This window comes from Parasteatoda tepidariorum, chromosome X1 (assembly GCF_043381705.1).
Source record: "Parasteatoda tepidariorum isolate YZ-2023 chromosome X1, CAS_Ptep_4.0, whole genome shotgun sequence".
In the NCBI taxonomy this organism is placed as follows: Eukaryota; Metazoa; Arthropoda; class Arachnida; order Araneae; family Theridiidae; genus Parasteatoda; species Parasteatoda tepidariorum.
In genome coordinates, this window is record NC_092214.1 from 80,184,114 (window position 1) to 80,211,563 (window position 27,450).

Here is a 27,450-nt window from a genome sequence, read left to right on the forward strand (position 1 = left end):
AAAAATTATGAATAAATTAAGATTTTTCAACCTACATAGTTTAGTTGCTTCTCTGAGCATATTAAGTCCTGGTGGCAGAAACACTGCAGCACGACAGCGGGTGCTGCAGAATTAAAAAAGTTCCTGTCAATTATTTTTTACCTCAGATATTTTTTAGAAAATCAGGATGCAAAGAATTCATAAATGTCTAAAAACTTGTGAAATCTTAAACTTATAAAGTTATTTGTAGACGCATAAGCAAAAGAAGATTTATGTTTATAAAAATTTCAAATGTTCTTAAACTGAAGTTTATAAAAATCCTATACAATCTGTAATCAAACGGCTATTTGGTCATATGTTATATAGAAATTCATTTTAATCTTTTAAAGTTTTATTGAATAAGGTTTTACAAGTTTTTAAGAGCATAATCTTTTTTTGAACAGTTTTTAACTATTTGAAGCAAATTTTGCTAAATACGCGTTAGATGAATGTTTACAATAACAGTCTCGGTGCTGCATTCATATTTATGAATATTGTTCTGTTGTCAATTGCCACCAGGATATAAAGAATAGAGATGTTGTTACACTGTGTCCTTTAAATACGACCTCATCTTAATTAATAGTTTCTATTGCACCCAAATTTCAATCAAACTTAATTACTTTATTAAATGGTTCTTACAAATATTTTAAAATTTACATAGCTCCCTAATATGCGACACCCTATTTTAGACTTAATGAATTCAACCAAGAAACAACCAAAACACGCGAAACAGAAGCCTACTATTGACTGTAGTGTGGGCATGAGGGTTGCTTGAAAAAATTGCCCAGTTTTTTATCTCGTCATTTAAGTGTATTATTTTGAGACAAAAGTGAGGGAAGTACGTTTAATATATATTTTTTTGTCTTAAAATTGTCTATAAATCACCATGGTCAAATATCAAAACATTTTGAGCTAACTTATTTAACATATTTTGGTACTATCACGTATTAAGACACTTTATTACATTTTGCCGGCTTGTTAATATTTTTATTTTTCGAAATAGCACTATGGCACTTTTCATTTTTGAAAATTTGGCTGCTCTTTAATAATTTAATAAATATAATAATAAGGAATATCATAATAATGAATATCATAATAATTGTTGCATTTTAAACTTAATTTTAAGAAAGAGTGTCTCATTTTAAGGCAAATTAAAATTTTTCATGGGAACATGTCTCTATTTCGTACAACAGTCGAGTAAATTTTTGCAAAGCTTTCTTCGACTCTACAGCCCTGTTATAATCTAAAAACTTCACTTTTCTTAGTATTCTAACAATATAAATTTAGGGGGTAAAAAACCACCTCGTCTATGAGCTATGGGTGTATAAACTATGAGTAAAAATGTTGAGAGGTGGGGCAGCAAAGTTACTTTAATTTTTCATCAAAGTTACTTTAAAATCAAGATTAAAGTAACTTTAATCCAAGTTACTTTAATCTTGATCATTATAACTTAGGTTAGAAGAGTGCTTCAGTGAGACAAAAACAATATTAAAAAAAGATATCACTATTAATGAATTGTTCTAATGATGGGATTCTCATATATTAAAAATCATTCTTTTTGGTTTTTATCTCAAGAATGCTTGTTAATTTGTGGTTCTTAGTAAGCTACAAAATCAAACACAAAAAATTACTTTCTTTGAATGGAGTAGCACCTCTGCTAAAATATGGTTCAAATAAAGCGGTCGAAAGCATGAATTCCTTAATGTTAATTTTACTTGCGTATTTCACCATATCTCGGGAATCTCTTACGCAAATCACAAACTTTTTGCTCAAAATCAAAAAAATTTTTTACTTAAAGATAATTTTTAATAATTATTTATTTTTATGTGTTATTTCATTCAATAATTGTCCAAAACATTTAAAAATGCAAAGCATCGATATTTTTTTTTTTGTATAATTTTAAATGATGTAATTTTTAGTGTAAAAATGCAAATCGAAACCAGCGGTATAGTTTGAGTTAGAAAATGTCCTACTTTTACATTTTTAATTTCTTGATCATTATAACAAAATCAGTTATGACTCTTTTTTTTATTGGTTTTCAGTGTATTTTTGTATAACAGAAAATCCTTCTGTATTTCTTGTATCATTCATTTCAGAAAATTTTGTATCTTAGAATGGCCTGTAGCAATGCATGTATTATATTCTTTTAAAGAATTTTTTCCAAATTTTAAATGTCTTAAAATTTTACGAAAGACCCTTTTTAGTAATTTTCCGTTTTTCAGAGTTATTTTTTAACCATTTTTCTTTACATTTTGCATTTTATTAGTGAAAATATCTTTTGAAAAACAAATCTTAATAGTATATTTGGAATAACTTAGAGTACTTTATAATTTAAATATTTTCTATCATTATTAAATAAAGTAATAAAAAGTAATAAATATAATTATTCTTAGTGAACGATTTAATGCTTTTTTTTTAAATCTAAAATAAATATTTTTACTATAAGAAGTACGAAAAACATTTCAGCTTAAACATTCATTTCTAAATTTTTAATATTACGTAATTTTTAAAAGTATTAAACTATATCTTCCCCGTTCATAGTAAAATCTTGTCTCTTAATATTTCAAAACATAAATTTTTGTTTTCAATCACTTTTCATAATTATTCTTCAGAATAAGCGAGAATAGGACATGAATACATTGAGTTGTGCTTGAAAAAAAAAAAAACACGCTATTATTTAATTATATTTTTTTCAGAGAAAATTGGTAAGAATTATTTTCATATAAACTTGAATGCTGGTCAAGACTTGTCTAGTTTCATTTCTTTATCTTAATGAATTTCAAGTAATGTAAATGATTTTTTTATCGCTTTTTTAATTTTAGGGCAAAATACAGGGTGTCCGAATAGTCGGGGAACTATCAAATATTCCAAGAACTACACATCGAATCAAAAATCTGAAAATAGTTGAGTGAAATATTTTCAAAAACTGCATTGAATGTTAACAAGCTATACTCCCAAACTCCCCCGATGAAAGTATGGCGGAGACTGGAGAAAAAACATCAATGCATTTGGTTCACAGATGACGCTGCAATCGCAAGCATGAAATGAGGTACAATTTGTTTGAAATGGAGATATCATAAAAAATGAATGTCAGATAGAAAAAACAAAAATAGATGTGTTTGACCTTTTAATATATAGTATCTAATGAAGCCAAATTCAATACTCTACCCCAAACATAAAATCGAATGGATGGGGCCTAGTTTAGTTTTATGTGAAATGTATTTTAAAAACGTTTACTATAGTGACGATAACAGATAGAATCTCGTTATACAGTAAATTGAAAAGCAATAATGAGCCAAATTTAAACTAAATGTTGGTCTTTTTTGCTATGCGTTTCATTTACTATAGCATTTTATAATTCATAAAAGAAATGCATGGCTTAATTATTAATATTTCAAATAATTTTATTCACTTTTTATAACGTTTTTTCTCAATAATATTTATTCAAATTCAATTAAAATTATTTAATTTGTTTCAAATGTATAATCAATCCATAATTCTGGTTAAGCTCAGAAAAAAAATTATGTATGTCATAAAATTTTTTAAAAGCTCGTGGTAAAGATATCAACAGTAATATCTCTAGTATTTCTGTTTCTCATACATCTTTTTTAGCAATATGAATGTTTTGTAGATTCAATAATATATTTGCTTTTAAGTTCACTAAAACTGCTTTTGTGTTAGTAAAACAAACTAATCTATCGACCAGTTTCTAGAAGAAAGTTTACTAAATTCAAGGAATTAATGTGCCAAAGGGATTTTTAAAAAAATAATTGATTTGGCACTGCTATAAGAGAGTTCAAGTCATATCCACCCAGTTCTCATCTCTTTGTTTACAGGTTCAATACCATAAACTGTGGATATTAAACCTAAAGTTCCGTTACTAGGTTTATGAGGACTTACAGGTTGACTAGAAACTATGGGATCGTTAGTAATAGTTGGTGTAGCATCATCAGGCGTTGTGGAACTATGAGAGACATCTTTAACTGCAGGGTCTCTTCTGGAAGATGCCTCTTTGTTTGAAGCTCCTTTCACTACTATTTCCTCTTCGATGTGGACTGTAGGCACTGGAAAACGTTCCTGCAATCTTAATTTAGGTGTTTCAGGGGAAGACGGCGAATTTAACGTTGAACTTCCATTTGGTGGTGCCTCCTCTACACTGTCGATGTTTCCCGAAAGGGTACTAATTGTTTGGGCGCTGTTTTGAACCGAAACACTTACTGATGGAATTGAAGCATATGGAGTTTTACCATGTGATCGCATGACCAATTGGTGATGCTTTGGATTAACACTTGGCGCTGGTGCACTTACTGTTCTGCGTGCTTTTGGTTTCTTTCCAACATCACCATGATGCAATCTGGTTTGAGGAGGAGGTTCTAAATGATGTGGAAGTCCTCTTTCGGGAGTTGTATCGTGAAAGGCCATTCTGAAACGGGAAGGGAATGAGAGCATACCAAGTTTGCTCGTTAATTTGGACCATTTTAATGCAGGTGTATCTGTATTTGTAGCCCGATCACATTTCATTAATTCATCATCACTGATCACAATTGCGACTCCTTCGGTGCTTCCTTCTTGTCCAGTCGCAGAACCAGCGAGGCTATTTGATGACTCACTAGAGGTAGTATCGTTGTGCGTAGCTTCTGCCTCAGATGTTACCTCAGAACTAATTGATTCCATGCTCCTACTTCTTAGACTGTCTTGATTTTTACCTTTAGAGCTTCTTGAATTCCGTTCGCTATATGGCCACTTACCCCCTCCTCCTTGTTGACGCTTGGCTTGTTTTTTGCCGTTTGCTAAATTTGCTAACTTCAGCCATCTAGTTCTTGGTGATTTTGTTGCTGCTTCTAAGTCTGATTTCTGACTGGATTTGTTTGGTGGTTGTTTTACGACGCCAATATCAAAACCTTTCATCAGTCGACGTTCTTTTTGACGACCTTTCTTTCCTCCTGTTCCTGAAATAATACGAAAGAATATTACCCGCTTCACTTGGTCTCTTAGGATAATTAAACTTTTTTTAAAAGCTTACAATGCATTATTCCAAGTTATATTGATAACAACAAAAATTAATTGCCCAGTTATTGTTTTTTTTATATTTAAGTAAGCAATATTTTAAGGGATCATAATTTTCGATTATGAGAATTTTCTGTATTTTTATTTTTTTCTCTGCTCCCTTTAAATAGCTTTTAATAGGTTTGTTTGATTTCTCTTTTCAAATAAACGTTGCTGTTTTTGAGTTATTGGTAGCTCGTTGCATTTGATATATTATGTCTAATTAAATTCTGTAATCCCAGCATAGCATTTTTTTAAACAACATATGAGTTTCTAATTTATTAAATAACAGTCAACGAGAAAAAATCCTTACTTTCGATTTAACGCTCAGGTTACTACGTATTTTTCCGCACATACCACGGCTTTCCTTCATATTATTTAACATAAATATTTAGAAATCAAATTTAAAATTGCGTATTTTTAAATCCTGAATTTACATTCAAATTTTGATTCTGTTATATGAAATTACGTAAGTAATATAAAGTGGTATGCTTCATAGCTCAAAACTACTTCGATCAATTGTTCTTTGCTTACTGTGAATTTAAGAAATTTTTGCAGTATATACAGCGTTTTTATGAAATTTAGACGAGTAAATAAAAAATTATTAGTTGTTGTTGTTGTTGCTAATTCCCATCTGGTCTGACGGGGTCAGACCAGATCAATGAATCCGTTGATATTCAGAAAATCCGAAACCAGAATGGGAGAGGAATGAATGTCATTCCAGTCCAGCCCTAAACAGTTCAAGATGTGCTCAGGTGATGCCTGGTTTTGTTGGCATTTAGGGCAAAGAGGAAAGACTTTTTGATTTGCAGAAAATGTGAGACATTTCAGGTGTCCACTGGCCAGTCGGGATAAGCAGGTGTTGGTTCGCCTGTCACCAGGGAGAGATAAAGAGAGTCCTGGTCTTTTTGCTTTATACCAGTAGTGAATAGGTGGAAGCAGCCACTTTTGTTTATTCTGGGCCTTTTGCCTTGCAAACAGTTCAAGGTATGTAAGCTCTGAGGTGGAGGGGACTGGATGGTCTAGTCCCTTCTTTGCAAGAGTGTCAGCCAACTCGTTGCCGTGGATACCGACAAAAAATTATTAGTGCTTAAATCATGTAAGTATTTGTCTCCTATGTTTGATTTTAGTAAGTAAGTGATGCTTTTATTTAAAATATTAACAACAGACCATAAGAAAAGGAGGGAGCTGTAAATTATTAAGTTAAGTCAAAGTAGGTGGATAGTCGAAGTCCATGTCAAAGTTAGATATGTAGAACTGCTCCAAGCTACTCCAATAATAATTTTTTATTGGAATTATATTATGTTTTATAATAATCCTAAATGAGAAGGATCATGTTTCCAGTGATCCTTCTCATTTAGGATTACTTTCACAAAACGATTGAAATAGTTAAAATAGAAAATGGCTTCAATTTCATGACAAATTAATATAAACTGAAATTTAAAAAAATAAATTTTACCAAAGCATTTCTCTTGCTAAAATTTATATTAAATTAAAAATAATAATATTGCTATATATACATAAATATTACTTAATAAATAACAATAAAGTTCTTTTTAATAATGTTTCTCATTCGTTGGTCATGAATATAGTTTGAAGCTATTTTAAACACGACGGACCACGTAGTCCTAAAAGCATGACTTTCATCTTTTGTTCAGTAAAATAATACAATTATTTTTTAATTAAACAAACAGTAGGAAAACTTAAAATAACATGTTTAATATGCTTTATTATATTTATTCTTAATTATTTTTTAATTCTGTGGTAGATATTGTGAAATTAAAGGCTTGTAAGACTCTTGCATAGCGATACGATAGACCAGTTAACTTTTCAGGTTTCTTGTTTAAGATTATATAAGATATTTTTTAAAGTGGTCGCAAAATTTATGCGTTAACATCTGATTTAAAATAATTTTGATCATCGCGACTTTTTTAAAATTCAAAGGCGCATTTAAAAGTCCTCTTAAGAATATTATAACGATGTCATGAAGAAGTTGGGAAAAAACGCATGCTTACTTGATTCTTATTTCACTACTATTATGAATATTATGGAGAGATAGTACTTGGGGTTTGGCAGCAATGTACAGTACACAAAAGAAATTTTGATTTAATAATCGGATCTTAACGTTTTAGGACTCAATCTTGATGATTCAAGGGGGTGGCTTCAAATATGCTAATTAATTAATGCAAACGATAATTTGAGTTGTGAAATCAGACACAAAAACGAACATGCCCTTTTTTTGGACGGCTTTGGATTTCTGACAGCTAAAATATGGGGGTTAGTCGCAATCTGGGAAATATAGTCACAATAGTTTGGTAAGGAGAGAGTCTAAAGTTTGGAAGTTAATTTTACTTTTTGCGTATTTCATCATAGCTCGAGGGGAATTTTTAAGCGAATCTAAGTTATAAAATTTGCTTATCACAGGATAATTATTTTAAAAATATAACTCTTGATAAATATTTGTTATTCTTTATTATTTCATTTATCAATCGGCGAAAAAAGTTTGAATTGTATGGTATGAAATTATTTTACCTTATTTCAAAGAATGCAATTTTAAATGGCAGATTACAAAATTTGAGCGAAATCGGTCGAATAGTCTCTGAGAAATCGAATTTCGTAATACGACTTTTTTCAAAATTATCTCTGGAGAAACGAATTTTATAATTGTGTTCAAAAATTTTTCAATTTGCTTAAAAAGTTGCCAATATATGGTGAAATAGGCAAAATGTAAAATTAGCATTGATTAGTTGCATTAATGATAGCTCTCCTGACCAAACTATTGAGACCATATTTCCCAGATTGAGGCAATCCTTTATATATTGGGAGAAAGAAATCCGAATTCGTTGAAAAAAGGTGTGATAATCAATCAATGATAATCATCAAGAGAAAATAGGTTTTTGAGTCTTATTTCATCGTTAAAGTATCATCTGCGTTAATTAACTATCATATTTGAGGTTACCCCCTTCAAACCATTAGTCCTAGAACGTGGAGATCCGATCATTAGATCAAAAGTTATTGATGGTGGTTCATTTTCTTTTTTGCGCACTGTACAGAGATCATAACATCTTCTCTGTAGCTATTGCAACAACATAGAAATTCCAGAAAGCCTAAAATTTATTTTAACTAAAATCCTTTATACGTTATAAAATAAAAATTTCCCCCTTAATACTTAACCTTTTGAATTACGAGTACTTCAATATGCTGTTTGAACTAATGTAAACATCAAATCATTTAAACTACATTGTACAATTTTGTTATTTAATTTCTAAAATTCATAAAATAATGTGGCTACTAATTATTAAAGTTTAAAATTTTTTTTAAAATTTTAGAGTTGTGACTTGTTTATTAGGAGATGACTTCGGAGTGCGAAAGTTTAATTAACTATACTGAAAAAATACTGCTTTTGAACCCAGAATTTTTATCTACTTAAATTTAAATCATATACATTAAGAATATAGATGATAATTGCGCCATTAAGACATTACATTCACTTTATGACTTTAATATATTATGAAAGACTTATATTGTACACTAATTTTGATTAATATTGTACTAAACTAAATATTGTAAACTAAAAAAATTTAAAAAAAAATGAAAAAGGATGTGAAATTTTGAAACATATTGGAATGAAAATAATGTATGATATTTAAAATAAGTAATTGGAAATTTTTAATCAGATCATTATAAGTTAAAAATAATAAACAGTAAGATAGTACATAATTAAATTTAAAATACCTTTAAAGAAAACTTCAAACTAGAGTCTTAAAAGTAGTTGTATAGACTTAAAAAGTAGTTGTTAAAAATATTTTATGTGGTAAAGGTATAAGCAATAATGTATTTTAAGCTTTAGAATGTTAAGGAATTCAGTTAATTTGTGCAATTATTGGATTGTCAACAATAAAAAAGGAATGCAACAAAATCTACGTTTTTCGACTTAATATGCAGTCATATTATTCATTTAATTGTGCATTAAATCTCAAATTACTTTTCCTTTACATAAATATACGCATTAAATACAAAAGGTATCTCTAGATTATTTTATTAGGAAAAAGGATCAGGATCATAGAAATTGATATTATACTCTATAATTACTTAACACAATCAGAACATTATCATCATATTGGCAGCTACTATTTTGTTATCATTTACTGTTGTTGCACTCTGTTAAATTTTAAAGTACCCGTTCACTGCTATTACCATAACCTTACGGATCACTTAATTTTATGACTTTTTTTGGATGAACATTTAAAATATTTGTAAAAGTGGTAAAAAAGTGCATCAAAAATCCAGAGGGTGCTTAGATTATATTTGAATCGTTGTCATTCTGAAGGATTAATTGAAAGATAGAAAGATGAAGGAAATATTTCAATAAAAACTTCAATAAGCGTTATACAAAGTTTGAATAAGTTAGTATGTTTCGAGTGCTACCTTTTCAGGACAAACATCACGTGAATGATTAAAATATATCAAATTAGTAATAAGAAAAGGCTCAGTTGCTAACAAAAAATATGAAGGAAAATAATGTGCTAAACAGAAAATAAATCATGATAGCTGAAAGCCAATTCCACATACAATCAATCAAACCTATAATAGTTACAGTGATAAGCTCATAAGATGGTAATAAAAAGTTTAAAGCGCGGAAAATTATTGAGAAATTTAAATTTCAGTAAGTGAGAAATTTTTTACAAAAGCGTCAGTTCAAAAATTTAAGGAATATATTTGAAGAGCGCTTCGATGTTTTTACCTTTTGCTAAGCCTCCTTGCATTTGATCATTAGCACTTGAAGTGTTGAATCCACTGTTTTTCATGATTTCTATAAGTTCGAAACGGAAGGCTGAAATATCTTGCTTAATTTCGTTTACATCATCTTCGGTCACTCCTTGATTATCTGCATTTCTTTGCTCCTTGGTAACGTACCGGCGAACCAAATTTCTCATAATTTTCTGTAAGTGATAAGTTAGCTTAAATTTAGTGTATAATAAATATTAGATATATTGCTATGTGCTTTCTCACCTACACTTCAAAAGGATTTTTATGAATCCTTCAAAAAGACGCTATTTTACGTAAATACTGCCGCCTTAATTTTATTATCATTGGTGAATTTATGTGAATATATGGGATGATACGGGGAAAAATCAATGCTGCGTTCAGCTAATGTTAATAATGTAGGCATTAAAATTAATGTGACAAAATTAAAATTTAATTAAAAAAGCCGTTATTAAATTATAAATAATTTTTGTGAATGTATAAGCAACATTTTGATATTGCTTTTACATAAAAACAATTCTGAAATAGTACTTTAGTAAGTAGGGATGAAAGCTTTAAACCATGTAAAAAATTCGGAAACTTTTAAAATTCCCTTTCAGAAAACGCGATTTATTACCGGTTCTTTTTTCCAGGTTTTGTGACATAAAAATTACATAGAGTCAATTTGATTAAAGACAAGTAGAATGGTTCTTGGAACATGGGGAACTACAAACTTACACTACTGATTTATCCATGTATTAGTTTCAGACACCACTATAAGGTGCCTTAAACTAAACAAACGGGTTTGTAGAAGTTTATAAGAAAGTGAAGGTTAAGGATTTAAAAAAAAAATTCTCAGCAAATTCACATAATAATTCCTCCCAGTTACGCAATTTTCCACTTATAATTCCTGTTTTAGTTTTAATATTCTTCGACAAATGGTGTTGCATTCTTCGACAGTAGTGAATCTGTAAATCAAAGAGAAGAAATTAAAATGTAAAATCACATCACAAGTTTTTGAAAACCTTCAACAAATGAAAATAGCATTACGATATTTGAAGAAACCTTGAGAATCAGCCACAATCAAGTGGAATAATTGGTGGTCAAAATTTGCATATAACGCTATGCAATGGAGAAAAAAAATAATTGCAGGGACTTGTAACGCGATAATTTAAACCAGTAATCTTCAGAGATAAAATTTATAACCATTTACATAAATTTACTGCCAGAATTGAAATTTTACCCTCAATAGTGTTCATATTTTAAAAACCTTCGGTTGAAATTAGGATGCCCAGTGTTTATTAAGTACGATTTAGATCATAAGTTAAGGATAACTTAAAAAGAATGCGATCTTGTCCTAAGGTTTCTTATTCCACTTTATAGACTGTAATGTTTAAATCAAGTTCATAAATTAGCCCGATTTTAAATTCAGAAAGTCTCTTTCAGGTCAAGATATGAGCAGGAGCGGTATGAGTTATATTGCATTTTGGACAAGAAAGTGTAAAGACGTTAAGTCCTGACACATGAGCATGAAAGTGTTCACTGCGGTGCCTAGTGAGAGCCCTTTGTGTGCATCTGCTGTTTGCCTCAATTTGAACAGCTCCAGGTCATGCTAATCGATAACGGGGGCTATATTCTACAAGGATATACAGTATATTTTTAGTTGATCAATAAAATTGCTCCCCGGATGTCCCCGACAGGGGGCGATACGGGGTTAAGCGTTGCTGATATTCTACTAGGAATTGATCTCCAGTTTGACCCGCGAGGCAGTTTCCGAGAAAATAGTACATCCATCACTAATAGAATCTTAAAGACTGCCCTCCATACCAATCTCATTACCGCAAACATTCACGTGTGATGGTACCCATTGAAAATAAATCTCATTATTGTCGTTCAAGCATCTCAAACGCTGGACAATATTCACAGTCTATTTGTCATGATATTTCCACCATTTAGAAAAACTGAATTGAACTTCGACTATTTCTCAGAATCCAGATATCTGTATTGATTCCCTATTTAACACAGTATTTCAAGGCCTTCTCAATAGCTATGAGTTCCGCCCGAGAAACGGAGCAGGTAGTGATAAAGGCCATTCCATTACGCACAGTTAAAGCAGTGCAGGCAGAGGCAAAGTCTAACTTCAACCAGATGGAGCCCCACAAATCTTTTTGAAGCTGCACACTTTACCCTTCATCAAATGCTGTTGTAAATACAGTGATAATACAGTTTTTAACTGTGATTTCACAATGGAATTCACAGGGATTTCACAACTGAAAATCGCTTTTAGTCACATGGATCTTAACAAATCACTAGGACTAGGAATCCTTGGTCAAATGTTGGCCAATAGGAGACATTTGGAAAAGTTTTCTCTTTCGTTGTTGTTTTGAATATAAAGTTTCGTTTAGATTGAGTAAAGAAGAAAGCAAATTTTTAAAAAAGGGATGCTTTAAAAATAAATTAATTATGCATTCTGAGTTAAGGCTTCGGTCAACTTGATCAAATTTGCTATTTCAGGGGCAAGTGCTATAAAAAAATTGATATAAGTAATTGGTATGATAAATGTAGACTTTTGTGGGCATAAATAATTATTTGCAAATTAGGAGAAAATTAAAAGTTAATTTAGGTCTGAGAGTTTGATTCTAGCGTCAATCAGATCCTATTCTCTCTTACATGACCGAAAAGAAAATTCAGTTTTACTGGTTACAAGGATTTAATACACAGATTTAATATCTAAACTTATACTGTTAATCACTTTCTTTTTACCCATGTGATAAATTGATATGAGGGTCAAAAAAGTTCTGTTTAGTTTATTTGGATGTGTTGGAAAATTGGGTTAGATGGGATAAAGTAAAATTTGAACCAAAATTTTAGTCAAAGAAAGTCTTAAGAAATATGGTCTTCATAAATATGAAATCATCTGCTTTTTGCTTATATTTTTAAAAGTTTCAAGTGGTTTATTAAAAACCACACAGTTTAAGGGATAAAACTATTACAATTTAAGTGAATATTATCCTCAATATAATGAACAGTTTATTTTTATCCCTGCTTCTGAAGGGGTGAAGGAGTACCATGAGTTTAAAAAAAAATCTATATTGGTGCATCTGTTTTTGAGAAATCATGTTAAATGATTTCAAAAATTGAGTTTTGAGAAAACTCTACTTATTGTTAATCTACTTTTTGTGTTGTCTTTAAGAAATACCATTGACAAGTCTTACTATTTGATAAAAAAAAACTATGTAACCCTTACCAAAAACTTACGAACTAAATAAAATTTTAGGAGATAAAAGAAAAACATTTTCTGAAAGAGAAATAATTATAAGTAAACGAAATTCTAAATACGAATGAATACAGACGTGTATAAAACCGTAAAATAATGAAAAAATACACTTGTCATACAATAAATACATTGTAATGTTCATAGACTGCTTTTTATTATATGAATCACAATAGTGAGAAAAAGAATAATAAGTTATGGATTCAAAAACATATTGAAATAAAATCGTAATTGAGGAGCTGAACTAATGAAAGGTGACATACAAGACAGAATTGCGATTTATTTGGAATATTTTTATTATTTCACAACATGCATTTATTTTTCTTAATTTCAAAGATCTTAGTAGATGACGGATTCAAGTGAAGGGGAAAATGATAGAAGCTCATCTGGTAATAAATAGTAGACGAGTAATATAAGAAAATCTGCTTGTTTTTTTAGCAGCAAATTAAAACTCCAAGAAAGCGCAAATGCCAGTACGCAAGCAGCATCAACGACTGTTATTGCTTTATGGATTTCGCCAATTGAAAACTTGCAAGCAAGAAATTACGGTAAGTCATAATCTTTAATTTTTACTCTCAACGTATAAACTCTAAAGCTGATTTACACAAATTTACTAAAATGTCACTTAGACCGTTCGTCCACTTAGCTCTTCAGTTATCAAAAAGATTTAAAATACGATGGCAATTTGTAACTAAACTCCGTTGTGGTGTGAAGCAATTAATAATGAGCCACAGATGTTACATCAATACACTTGTGATATTACATGTTGCCAGCTATTCTAGTGATAGTATCGCATACCTTATATACGTTGTAACGTAATGCCAAATGCTTGAGTACGAGATGCAAATGTACGAGAAAAAAATTAGAATTTCCTTGAACAATAAAACTGTAAGTGGAAAACATTTACCATGAATTTTGTGTAGTATACTGCCGTTTTACGACAAAAAATATCTTTTAAATTGAGGTTTTAGTAAATTTGACATTTTTGTATGATTAACTACTTAATCGAGAAAAAAAACATTTTCTTCAAAAATCAATTTTTTTTTCAGCTCTCTGAAATTTTGAGTTCATAGTATTAGCAATATAACGAAAAAAGTTATCAAGAAGCTTTTCTCAAAATCTATTTATTATGAAGTATTTACATTGTTTATTTTCGTTCAATTATACGACTGTATACAGTTCAAGCAATATAAATGAAAATGTAGTGGGTCATATATGTTGAAGAGAGAAGGCGAATAAAAGATCTTTCGAACCAATTCAAATGGGAAGTGTTTAATCATTCCTTCTACTGCATGAACTTCACTCTATCTGATTACCATTTGTTGAATGCCATGAAAAAGTGATTTGATGCTCAGCACGTTGTCTGATAATGAGAAACTTCAAACCAGTGTGAGAAGTTGGTTGAGATTGCAGGTGGCGGATTTGTTGAATGCCATGAAAAAGTGATTTAATGCCCAGCACTTCGTCTGACAATGAGAAACTTCAAACCGCTGTGAGAAGTTGGTAGAAATTGCAGGTGGCTGATTTGTTCAATGCCATGAAAAAGTGACTTGATGCTCAGAATTTTGGCTGACAATCAGAAACTTCAAACTGCTATGAGAAGTTGGTTGAAATCGCAGGTGGCTGAGTTTTATGCAGAAGGGACTGCTAAGTTTATAAAACTTTATGACAAGTATTTAAATGCCCACGGGGATTTTTTTTTAAATATGGAGGAAAGCTTCATCTCTCAGATGTAAATAAAAGTTTTGTGGAATCTGTGCAGGTTTTTTCAATTTGGAGTAAAACGTAGGTTAGTTTCCAAATTACCCTTGTATAAAGTTCGAAGATTCATTGGAGTTTTATGTATTTCAATAGTGAGGCTATTAAATAAGTAAATAATGGAATGAATAATCCATGGAAACTCAATCGAAAGCGAAATTATTTACAAATTCGCATTCAAAATGTTTGGAAACTTTTTTTAGTTTCATACCAATTGCAATAATGTGGAAAATTACATTGAATTAAGTTATTTATTGATATTTAACATAAAATATAACTATCGACAAAAAGTTATATGAGTTATATATGTTTGGAAACTCTTAAAATATATATGACTATAGTAAAAAATCACGAGCAACTTATTAAAACTTACTCAAAACATTATACAGTCAAACCCCGCTATAGTGAACATGGTTTATAGTGAACTCCCGGATATAGTGAACGAAATGTTCGGTACCGTGCCTTGCTATACACGTATAATGTAATTTTTTGTGGATATAGTGAACCAAAAAAGTGAAGAAGTTGGATATAAGGAAATTTTTTCTGTCTGCAACTGATTTTTTCTCTCCATATTTTTTGTAATAATTTTGAAATTTCTACTTCGAAATAAATACATATACCGATTTTATAGAGGGGAATGTAGCGATAAGCATTTTCTCTTGTTTGCTTCTTTTATCTCTTTTTCCCATCCCTAAACAAACCAAGCACATGTTTCTAACCCCGGCAGATGATGAACCTGTAAGGTGTCAGTAGGATCAATATGCATTTTCTGTCAGAGGGAATGAGTAATCATTCAATATTGGTCAAAGAGTTGGACACTAATATGTGCTGATAAGGCCCTCATTTCAACTCCTTTTTGTTCTCAGTTCAGTTAAAAAAATCCTGCAAACAAGTGTCTCAAATTTAACTATGGCGAGCTGTAAATGTAAAACATTCTCCATTGATGATAAAATGGCATAATCAGAAAAATTGAAAATGGATGCAATCAAGCTGATATTTGCAGGGAATATAAACTATCCAAATCTGTAGTTTGCAGCATATGGAAAAATCGGCAATTAATAATTTCTGCTCATGAAAAAAATTTAGATGGCAGAAAAAAGTTGAGAAAAGCAGATCACAAGGATGTTGAAGAAGCATTAGTGAAGTGGTTCGCCATTCGAAGAGGCCGCAATCTTCCCGTATTTGGACAAATGTTGATAAATTTGCTAAGCGAATTTATGAGACTACTTTCATGTGCCCGAGTGACAGGTTAGACAGGTTTAAAAAACGGAATAACAGAAATTCAGGAAAATTTATCTGAGAGTCGGGAAGTGTTTCCATATCTGATGTTGAGGATTGCTCATCAGCTAAAGATTACAAAAAAATTTTTTGTACGCAAGGCGAAGGGAAATGAAAAATAACGCTTTTTTTGCTAGTACATAATATTTTTAAGTCATTTATTTGAATAATGTGTAATAAAATGGAGGAGTTTGGGAACCATTAGTTAAATTGTCTATGTAACAGATATTGTGAACTCCCGGTTATAGTGAACCGAAATTTCGGTCCCTTGAAGGTTCACAATAGCGGGGTTTGACTGCAAATATAAAATTGAAAATATACTCACACACTTATAGTATACAAATACATATTCTTATATAAAATCAAAAATCAATACAATTTCACAACTGAATAGCAGAATCTTTAAAAATAAGAATTACTTTGTATCGCAGATCCCTTTCACTTGCTTGCTTCGCTTTTCTCTGAAAAGAGAATAATAATTATTATTTTTTTAAATTTTTTTTCAAATCATTTAAGGGGTTCTCCTAGCGATGAAAATATTCTTTTGAGGGCGCTTTAAAGCTATTATAGTGCAGCAATATTAAACATTTTCCTAAATTTGATTACTTTTTATACTCTTTTTTTTCGATATACATGATTTCATGCATTTTTTCGGTGTCATGAAATGTGTCAATAGTGGTTTTCTTACTATTCTCAAACCATGTATGATTTTGTGAATAGTCTCATTCTTTTCTTTATGACTTGTAGAATAAGAAAAGCGATGTTGCATATCGGGGATTCTCATCTAAGAAAGGGAAACTTAAACATTGTTAACTAGACAAGCTAATTTTTGTTACTGATGTACTTTTTACGGTGAATCAAAGGACATCAAACCCAAGATTATATGACTGATTATTTAATCCTTATAAGAGTTTCATATATAAAAAGTACAGTTTTCAGCTTACTTCAGACATTGCTATCTTGGCAAATGAAGTAAAGTTTCTTACGCATATTTTTTCCCTGAAATGAGACAAACGTCGAAGACAAAGTCAATAAGACTGCCAGTTCGAAAATTATAGAAGTGGATCTCATGCATTATTTTACGCTAAGTTGAATGTGATTAAAAATGGTTTGATAAAACCAATAGTGTAGAAGTTAGAAGAAAATGTAGGTTTCATGTGAGCAAAGTGTAATGTTGACTTATATTTGCTTAAGCATTTGCCGTCTGGAAATTTAAGGCATATTTAGTTTCGAATTTTTTAAGCTAAATGTAATATCAAAATTAAGGGGCTATGTCTAATAGCTTCGAATTTATGAGAGTTTTATGCGTTAAAGTGCATAAATAGTGTAAAAAAATACCAGAAAAACAATTCTTCATCTATCTAGACAGAAATCGCAGATGAGTATATTAGTACAAATACAAAACTATACATATTATTCATAAAAAGAGCCATAACTTTTGAGATATTAGTCCTATCAATTTGAGTTTATTCGATCAAGAAAAAACATTGAAAACAATACTGCATTGGTCTAGACATAAATATCAGTCGTGTAAATAGGTATAAGTACAGAATTGTACTTTTTGTACACGAAACCTTAAAAACTTCAAAACTATTAGTTCAATAGACTTAAGTTTGGTTGCATTTGATTCGTTTTTTTCGAAACAATAACTCATCCGTCTAGATTGGAATATTTAAAATTCTTTTCCCTTTTGTAGAATTTCCAGAACCTTACCAACCACGGGTCATAATTGTTCACCATTTTAAAACTTTTACAATACATTTTATTTTATTTTATAACCACCCTTGAACAGCCGACCTAATTCTGAGTTTGCGACAATCAACTATGCAGAGATCAAGGATTGGAACATACTAGCCTCCGTGGAGGACTTTTTGATGGAATTAATCCGCCTTTGCGTAACATGGAGAGGGAAATCACGATAACTTCATACGGTTACCCCGATGGCAAGGGTATTCTAACGTATGATTCGTCTACAATTGAGGGTATTTTACTTCAACACTGTGGTTGGTGCGAGTCGGGAGTAGAATTCGGATCAAACAGCCACCGCTAGGCTTTGGATCACCTCACTGGGATGCAAATGCCCATGAGCCACCACGGCTCTTTTACAATGCGACTCTTTTACACGGCTCTTTGGCAATAATAATTTAAAAAAAAGAGACCATTCACAATACCTAAACATAAAAAGGAGACCGGGATGTAATTTGTGCAATTGAATAACACCACTGACTTTCTAAAGAAACATCAGTTGAACAAGAAAGTTATATTTAATTTCTTAAACACCAGAATTAGTTACCAGGTATTGAAAGTTAAAAAATTACCCCTAGAGAAAGTCCTTGTCTAAAAATTTGCTTAAAACATGTTTTGAAAAAAAAAGTTTGATACTCTTTCCAGAATTTAGACAAGCTTTTTTTACATAAATGGTGGTTAAGTAAGTTTTATTTCCAGATTCATTGCAATGAAAAGTGAATTTAAATAAAATACACTAGGAAGACCCCTAGCAAGTGAAAGACAGCAAGTATTCTTCTGTCAGTTATAATAAGCTGTTTTCAAGACTTTTATGTTAGAGCAATGTTTCGATATCAGGATTCAATGTGCGCTAAAAGAAATGGACCTTACATTGTATCAAAAGCATTAAAATATAAGAAAGGCAGAAAACTTATCTCATTTGATTTAAATTGCCCAAGGAACATGTTTTGCTCGAAAAGCATAAAAAATAGCATAAATGAAAAATAAATTAATTGTGCAACGAAAATAATGATTCATTAACATATTTTATGATGAAATAATGTTATTGATACTGAACAAAAAAAAGTTTTTAAAGTACTTTTTTGAAATTCTTATTATAAGTTTAGATATTTTTTTATTGATAAATTTCAATACAATTTTAAGTTAAGTTAGTTTGTACATTTAAGTTTTTTCTAACTCTATAGAGAGCTTTATAAAGCAACGCTATATATGTGTATTTTATTTCTCACAAATAATTTTGTGAAAAATGCAAACTATTGCAGAACAGATTAAAATATCCGATTTAAGATTTTCAAAATTTTAGGGAACATTCTTATTGGATCTAGTCAGCCTAATTTGTACCAAACTGATTCTCAATTCCCGAGTACATATCTCATTTTACTTCAACGAAAAGTTACAATAACAAATATTACAAAATAATATTTTACGTTACAAATACTAGTTTGTAATTGAAAAGTATAGTGTTACACTAAATTGTTTGTTTACCAAAAGAAGAATATTAGAGGAATATCTTCATACTCCCGTTATGACCGATTGAAAATTTTTTTCTTTAAGGGCGGTAAATGCTTCAACCATTTCAACGATTTGGAGTAGCTCCAACAGTTCCATTCCAAGAAGCACTCCCAGTTTAGGTATAATTGTTTTTTGGGGAAAAAGCATTTTTTTAAATTTTGTCTCAACAATTTACACAATTTATTTGCCTCAACATTTTATTATCATTAGTCATAAAGAAGATCGTGAATAATCGCAAGTTTACTATACCATAAACATTTAATTTCTATAAAAATTAAAAATTTCCACAAGTTTGTTACAAACACAAGTTTATAATTTAAAACTTAAGCTTAATACTGAATCGTTTGTCTACCATAAGAAGAGAATAAGGTAACATTTTCCCACTCCCATTAAAACCGATTGAAAAATTTTCATCTCCTTAAAGACGATAACGATTTCAACAGCTTCAACGATTTGGGGTGCGCTCCATACATCCATGCCAGAGAACTCGCCCAGTTGAAGCATAATTGTTTTTTGGGGAAAAAGCATTTTTTAAAATTTGGTCTCAACAATTTACACTGTAGAGGATTAGTCATAAAATGGACCGTAAATAATCGAAAGTTTATTATACTGTAAATATTTAACTTCAATAAGAATTACAAAATTCGAACAAGTTTGTTACGAATACAAGTTTATAATTGAAAAGTTTAGTGTAACACAAAATCATTTGTTTACCAAAAGTAGAGAATAAGGAAGTATCTTCACGTTCCCGTTAAAACCGATTAAAACATTTTTATCTCTTTAAAGCCTGTAACGCTTTCAACTGCTTCAACGATTTGGAGTGCGCTCCATTAGAGTCATACCAAGGAACTTACCCAGTTAACGCATAATTGTTTCTCTTTTTTTTTGGGGGGGGGGAAGCATTTTTTAATGTTTTATCTCAACAATTTACACGGTATAGTATTTGTAATAAAGAAGACCGTGAATGCTTTCATAATGCTGTGGAAAGTACTTTTCATAATGCTAAAGTGCTTTTCATAATGCTGTGGAAGCGTATGCTTGAATTAGCAATTGTTTTTAGAGAATTTAATAATGAAATGTGAGAATAAGTGCATGTTTAATTATTTAGTTGTAATAAGTGTGATGATAAAGCAACTTCGATGCATAAGTGAGTGAGTTTTGCATTTATTGAGATCATTATTGCAATGCATGCATCAACGCATTTCATTTAGAAAAAATATCGAATACTCACTATTAATAACTTTGGAGGTGAGGAGAATGAAAAGAAACAAAACAAATAGTTATTCATGGGAAAACAAAAGTTATATGTAAAATAAGTAAAATGAATTTCGTTCTATGTTTTTCACAGGAAAATGAATAAAATAAAATAAATTAGGAAAACTAATTTTATTCTAGAAAACTGATTTTAATTTTTAGTAACAATTAATAATGGATACAACAGAAAAAAAAATATGACGCCTGGTGGCTGAGTGGCATCTCCGCGCCACAGGACCTGAGTTCCATCCTCAACCTTGGCAAGGTTAACTCAACCTTTCTTCCCTTCTAATATTAAGGGGTTCTGCTGACTACCTAACAGGAGCATCTGCTCCTGAGAAAGCTGAGATGGGCACAAGGGTCCTCCTTGGGCTTTCACGCCACTGAGTTTAGTATAGATAAAAGAAACATAGTAAGTAAAATAAACACTTTTCAGAAACTAAGCGTTTTGTCTATAATATTTCGTTTTGCAAAAAAATGTTATCGTAGGTGAAAAAATATTGTTTATAAATGAAATAAAATATTTGCATTAAAACATTATTTAAGCTATTCTTATTAGTCATTTTAGAAACGCAAATTAATTTTTTAAAATTATAATGTATGTTTTATAAATAGTTGTAGAACATTTCTGCCACAATAATTAAACTTTTTTTGGCATTTCAACCTTTTCCGGTGCAGCAAATTTTGACTGAAGACAGGCAGCATATTAACAATTGCTACCGTTGTTAGTGAATTCTAAGTAAAAAGATGTAGTACGTGTTGCTTAACTCTATGCTGTTTAATGACTGGTGGTTGCTAAAAACTATTTTGGAACGTTTTTGGAACTAGTGTTTGCCAGATTGGACTCCAGAAAGGGTTAAAAGTATTTTAGAAGTTGTAAATGTTTCACGTTAATTGAGTATAATATTAGTACTATCTCAGAAAACTTTGAACCTCAATATCGATAGTTTTAATCACATTACTGGACGAATTTACAAAAATCCAGTGGCGTTTATAAAGAGGGCAGAAGGGTATTATGGCCTAAGACATCTAGCCAAAGGGACCGTCAAATCAACAACTAAGAACAATAAATTTAATGCTATTTTATTGTATAATTTAATTTTTTAAGGTTTGGCCAGAGCAAAATATTTAATGAAGAAGAAAATATAATTTTTAGTAAGGATAAATTTAATAATGAAATTTAAGAAAAAAAGCTTATTTCTTGAAAATTAAAGATATTTTACCTTGGACAAATTTAAATTTATATTATCAATTGAAATTATGAATTTATATTTTTCTTTCTAATGCGCTTTTTTTCGATTTAATTAGCTTTTTTTCCTTCTACAATGATCTTTTTTGGAGAATTTAATCAATCACTCAAATAAAATTTATCACTCTCTAATCAAGAAGTTAGCCACGGGAATCCTAACGCCTCTGCGCACAACTGCTGCAACCACTGGAAGTTACAACTGTGTTTTGGTTCATGTTGAACCATTAGTATCGTGAAACTATGTTTAGATCATATTGTACAACTTGGTTCTAGGGTAAACCAACCAGTGAAGAAACACTACCCTGTGAAGGAACATTTCATATATAGTGATTAAAAATAAGAATTTGAAAGTTTTTCATTAGATTGATTGGTAACAATAGCTTACTGCCAAACAATTGGAAGTCATCTAGCAATGTTTTGGATTACCTGGTCACATAGACTTCTCTGGAAATTTTTTTAAATTTGTTATTATTTCTGCAACACCTTGTTTCTTTGAAAAAATTATAAGGTGAGTGTTTGTATTTATATGTTTGAAGTGGAATTAATTGCATGTAATAGTTTTATTTTTCTCACTCTGAAAATAAGAATTCAAAATATAGTTATTGAAGTTACGTTTTTTTAAGCCCCATAGCATAATAAAGTACTGAGATAAGGGGGTATTTATTCACTGGATCACCAAACGAGGAAAAACCAGTGAAGGAACAAGTGTTCCTTTACTGGTTTTTTTTCTAAGTTAATGAAAATAAAAGATAAACTTTAATTTTCTTGTACCTTTAGTGATGTTCCGCATCAAAAGTATGTTAAAAATACGAAAAACAACTTCTAACCAGTGAGGGAACAGGCATGTTCCTTTACTGGGCATAGATTTCCCAGTGAATGAACAGTATGTGTTAATATGTTGACACTTTAATTTTCAATTCATGATTACAAAAAAAAGTTAACATTTTCCAAGTATTTATATGTTATAATTTCAAGAATAGGCTTGTTTTTAAATATTTGTATGGCTTATAAATTCATAAAGAGCATTAAAAAATAACCAAAATTAAGTGTTCCTTTACTGGGTGTTCATTCACTGGTAAGAGCTGTTCCTTCACTTGGTCTTCTTACTACTTGTTATTTGAACCTCCAAAACTTTAAAACAATATTATGTAAGTTCTCTGCATTTTTTTTTTACATAATTTGCAATTAGTAGCAAATAAGTTGACACAGTCATTTAACTAAAATTACGAATTTTGACATTAATATGATTTTTTAAAAGTGCTTAAGTGTTCCTTCACTGGTTAGTTTACCCTATATTAAGGTAGCAGAAAATTAAAATGATTTATTAAGCTCCCAATTTTCTAACGGCTTAGCAAATGAAGAGCGGTTTATGTCCATGAAAGTTGATTTTGAGAAAAAAAGAATTTCAAAATGGACAGGAATCCCTAGCATCATGTTAACTGGAAAATAACTCTCAGGGAGAACCGATTTTCCACGTTATTGATTTATCAAATCTTAGCAATTCTCTTAGAAAATCACATCCTGGAAATTGAACCGATGGTGATCTGGTAGCCATTTTTGTGAAAAATGGATATAAACCGTTCTTCCCACTGTGGTTTTGCTTCACGTAAATGGCTTAGAAAGATAACAGAATACGCAAGAAGTGAAGTTTCGCTGGACCTCATATTTTGAGGGTCCACTTAAAAAAACATATTTAGAAGGAATAAGTTATAGTAAGTGAAAATGTTTTCGGAGGGCTATTTGAATCGATTTATGAAACAATGACGCAGTTAATATATTCAGTTACCATGAAGTAATAAACCTGTTTCAGTGATTAAATTGAAAGTTCTTTGTGGAGTAACATGTTCGATTTAAAGAGACACAATTTTGCACTGATAAGAATGAAAAAAAAAAAATACAACTAAAAGTAAGCATCAAATTCTCTATATTTTGTTCCAGAATATTCCAGTTTAAATATCATTGCTTGTTTTGCTTAATAGATATACTATAAGGAAAAAAATGAATTGTGCATTAAGCGTTGCTTATTTAGATCAGAAAATATTTGGGTTTAAATTCGCCTCACCCAAAAAATCAGTCAATTTAAAGGCATGAGTTAACGTTTTTGTATAAATACTCTCTCAATTTAAAGTACATTGTTTCAGAAACTGTAAATTAGCTAAGAAATCTTTGGAAGGATAAAATATGACAATTGATCGATAAATCAACTTACCCTTATAGTCTTTAAATCTTTCTTTTTAACTGTTCGTGTAGCACAAAACTTTCTTTTTAGCCATCGAAAAAGATACATAGCACTTTTGGGAGTAGGGATAATATTAAAAGGCGGGGGCACCGTTGCTCCATCTTCAAAATAACTTAACCACAGTTTCGTTCGGGCGAATTTCCATTCTACATCAGCATGTTCCTATAAATATTATTTCATGTTTTTCTTACTGAAATACACCTAGTTTTTATAATTGAACACTAAAAATACATATTATGGCATTTTTTTAGGTGCGGAAAAAGATTAAAATGAAGCCTTGGGGAAACACTCTACATTAATCCCTTGATATATAATTTCTTGATATCGAAATGATCACTGTAAACAACGGAATGTTGACAGAGATGCTCCGAACGTGCGAAAATAATTCAAAAAAGCGGTAAATAACTAAATTTTGCTAATATTTGACTATTTTTGCTCGCTTTTTAAAAGGTATTGCAGGCCATAACTACTATAAAGTGGTGAATTATATAAGGCTACGAGTTATTTAGAGATAGTGGTGGATAAAAATCTACTAAATTGAATTTATTAAACCAAGAATCACAATTGATAAGCTACCACTTCAAATTATTTATTTGCTATCCGGATGGCATCTCTGTGTTGAAGACGTCTGTGACACGTCAATTATTGTTTTGACATAAGAAACGAATGACGTCTCCCAGACGTATGTCAAGGAGTTAAGGAGAAAGTTGCTAACAAAAGGCCAATTCAGATACATACCTCCGTTTCACGGCGCAGAGATTTTACTTAGATCTTATCTTCTGTTCTTAAACAGAGTCACAGTGCTGAATAACTTTTGATGTAACTAGGACTCAATCTTAATGGTCCAAGAGTATAAATATGATAATTAGTTAGTGCTCAAAAACGTACAGTGCACTACGAGTTTTTAAAAATTCAATTGTTAAGAAACTATAAGACCGATTTTGCTTAAATTTTGTATTTTGCCATGAAAAATTACAATGTTTAAAATAATGTAAAAAATTTTACATCTTACTGTTCAAAAATTTTTCTACCGTTATTAAATATTATAATGAAAAATAATATTTACTGAAAATTATTTATTTGCATGGAATTATCATTGGATAAACATTTTTATAATTGGGTACTAGAATTAATCAATTCGGTTGAAAAAATTCTCGAGGTAAGATGAAACTGACTGAAAGTTAAATTAATCGTAAGAGGTCGAAACTTCTGTAACAGAAAGGGAACGTTCTCCTGACCAAACTGTTTGTACCTTATTTCTCAGATTGCGGCTACTATATTTTGCGGCCCTATATTATGGAGAATAGAAATCCAAATCCATCGGAAAAAAGGTATGCTTACTTAGAGAAAGTACATTTTTTGTCTGATTTCGTAGCTTAAAATATAGTCTACACTAATTCGTTAGTAAATTTGAGATCAACCTCTCGAACCATTAAGATTGAGTCCTAGAACGTGAAAATCTGGTCATTAAATCAAAAGTTATATTTGGTAATTCTTTTTGAGTACATTACATCATACATTTTATAAAATTATTGCTTATATTAATGCCGTTTTTCGTTCAAAACTCATTTTTTCGCCGCAAGGGTTTTTTGAAATCTATTTATCGAAATATTTGATAGCGTGTATTAATCGAGTATTAGCTATTAAATATAAACTTTTGTTACGAATATTAACTTTTAAAGAAATGAGTATTCATTATGTATAATTTCAATCTTTGCAAATGTTAAAGACAAATAATTATAATTTTTTTTTTGCCATGGCTATTATCAAAACGCATTAGGCTTTTTTTCTAAAACTTCCAATCAAATTCAACAAAAATGTAAAAAGTTATAATAGATTTAATTACGACTTTTTAAAAGTAATTTCCAACCTCAACTCGATAAAAGTAACAAAGATTTAATTAAGTTTTTTTTCCAATTCCTAACTTTTTCCTAAATTACAGTTGAGTTATAAAGAATTGTATTAAACTTCCAAACTATATAATTAATTAATCCCATCAGCTAAAAATAAAAGTCAATATTACCACTAATCTTTCTTATACTTTAATTTAAATTCTTAAATTGGCACAGATCGTTAAACTTTGATGTATACGTGACTTTAAACGCAACTTTAATTTTTGAAAATTTTGAAGCCTTTCGTTTAGATGGAAACTTTTTTTGTTTTTTTATTCTAGTCGATTTTAATGAATCGACTAGAATAAAAAATTTTTGATGTCGAATTTTTGATGGTTGAATCGGTCGATAGTGTAAGTTAGGCATCGCAATCCTTGCAAACTTTAAATGCGCTTTTATTTCCTGCATAAGAATTCAGGATCTACTGTACTCATCTAAAAGAAAAAACAATTCTTTTAGTCTATTCTTTTGGGTATGGTACTTATCTTAACACGGAGGTTTTCAGAAAGTGTTTAATTTACATCTTTAGAGTTGAATTTAGTATACCAGATGCAAATTGTACCAAAGGGGGGTTCCATGTGCTTCGATAAAGGAATAATTATGAAAATTCTTATGCAGATATGGTATACCTTGAGTTAGGTATTAAAAAAGTTAAATAACGTAAATAAAGCAGTGCCCTTATTTGTGCTTAATCATGTTGTTTAGCTTTATTAATTTTTACAAATTCCTTGAATAAGAGTTATCAAAAGAAGATTTTTGAATAAATTAAGAATAAAACTTAAAGAGAAACTTTAAATCAGAGTTTTCAAGATGGCCAGCAGTACCAAATTTCTTAAACTTCTGAGAAATTTATCGGTAACGGTTGTTAACGGTTTTTGATTGATTCCATTCATAATTTTCACGTCACTGCTCTTCATTTAATAATAATTATTTTTAACACTTTTAAATATTTCTTTCGTTAAACTACAGGAAAGAAGTTTACATCTTGAAGAATAATAAAATACAATTAACGATTTTTATAAACTTAACGAGCATTTCTATTGAATGTGGTTTGGTCGTCTTACTTTAAATGCACCAATCAAATTCTAAATTTCTCAATGTGAATTTATATGAATTTTTATTTTAAAGAAAAAGTGACAAAAAATATTTCCGATGCAATGTTGTAAAATATTTTCCATTAAAATGATAAGTTTGCTTTCAAATCATTAGAATTCCACGCAAAATCGCTTATTTATAATATAACGATAGTGAAAGAATATCTCCACTATTCTCTTAAGAGGAAAATCGATTAAACATTTTAGTTTTTGAACGCCATCGTCAGAACAGTTTGATGCCAATGAAACCGATTATGACTGGTTATTCAAACAAAGACGTCTTCCCCATACTGTGGCGTATGCAAAATTTGAAATGTAATCGACGTTAAACATGTCCTATTGTC

General features: G+C 30.3%; 1 protein-coding gene across 2 annotated transcripts in view; it reads right to left on the reverse strand.

The window, feature by feature from the left end:
• Positions 1-3,724: 3,724 nt before the first annotated feature.
• The window catches only part of LOC107446622 (transient receptor potential-gamma protein-like), a 324,911-nt gene continuing 301,185 nt past the window's right edge, over positions 3,725-27,450 (reverse strand). For both annotated transcript variants that reach the window (XM_016061317.3, XM_071187238.1), the window contains 4 exons: positions 24,091-24,282; positions 16,540-16,581; positions 9,809-10,007; positions 3,725-4,967 (listed from right to left, as the gene is read on the reverse strand). In XM_016061317.3, the coding sequence (XP_015916803.1) occupies positions 3,820-4,967; positions 9,809-10,007; positions 16,540-16,581; positions 24,091-24,282 (1,581 nt within the window). In that variant the 3' untranslated portion in view covers positions 3,725-3,819. The remainder of the gene's footprint in view (positions 4,968-9,808; positions 10,008-16,539; positions 16,582-24,090; positions 24,283-27,450) is intronic.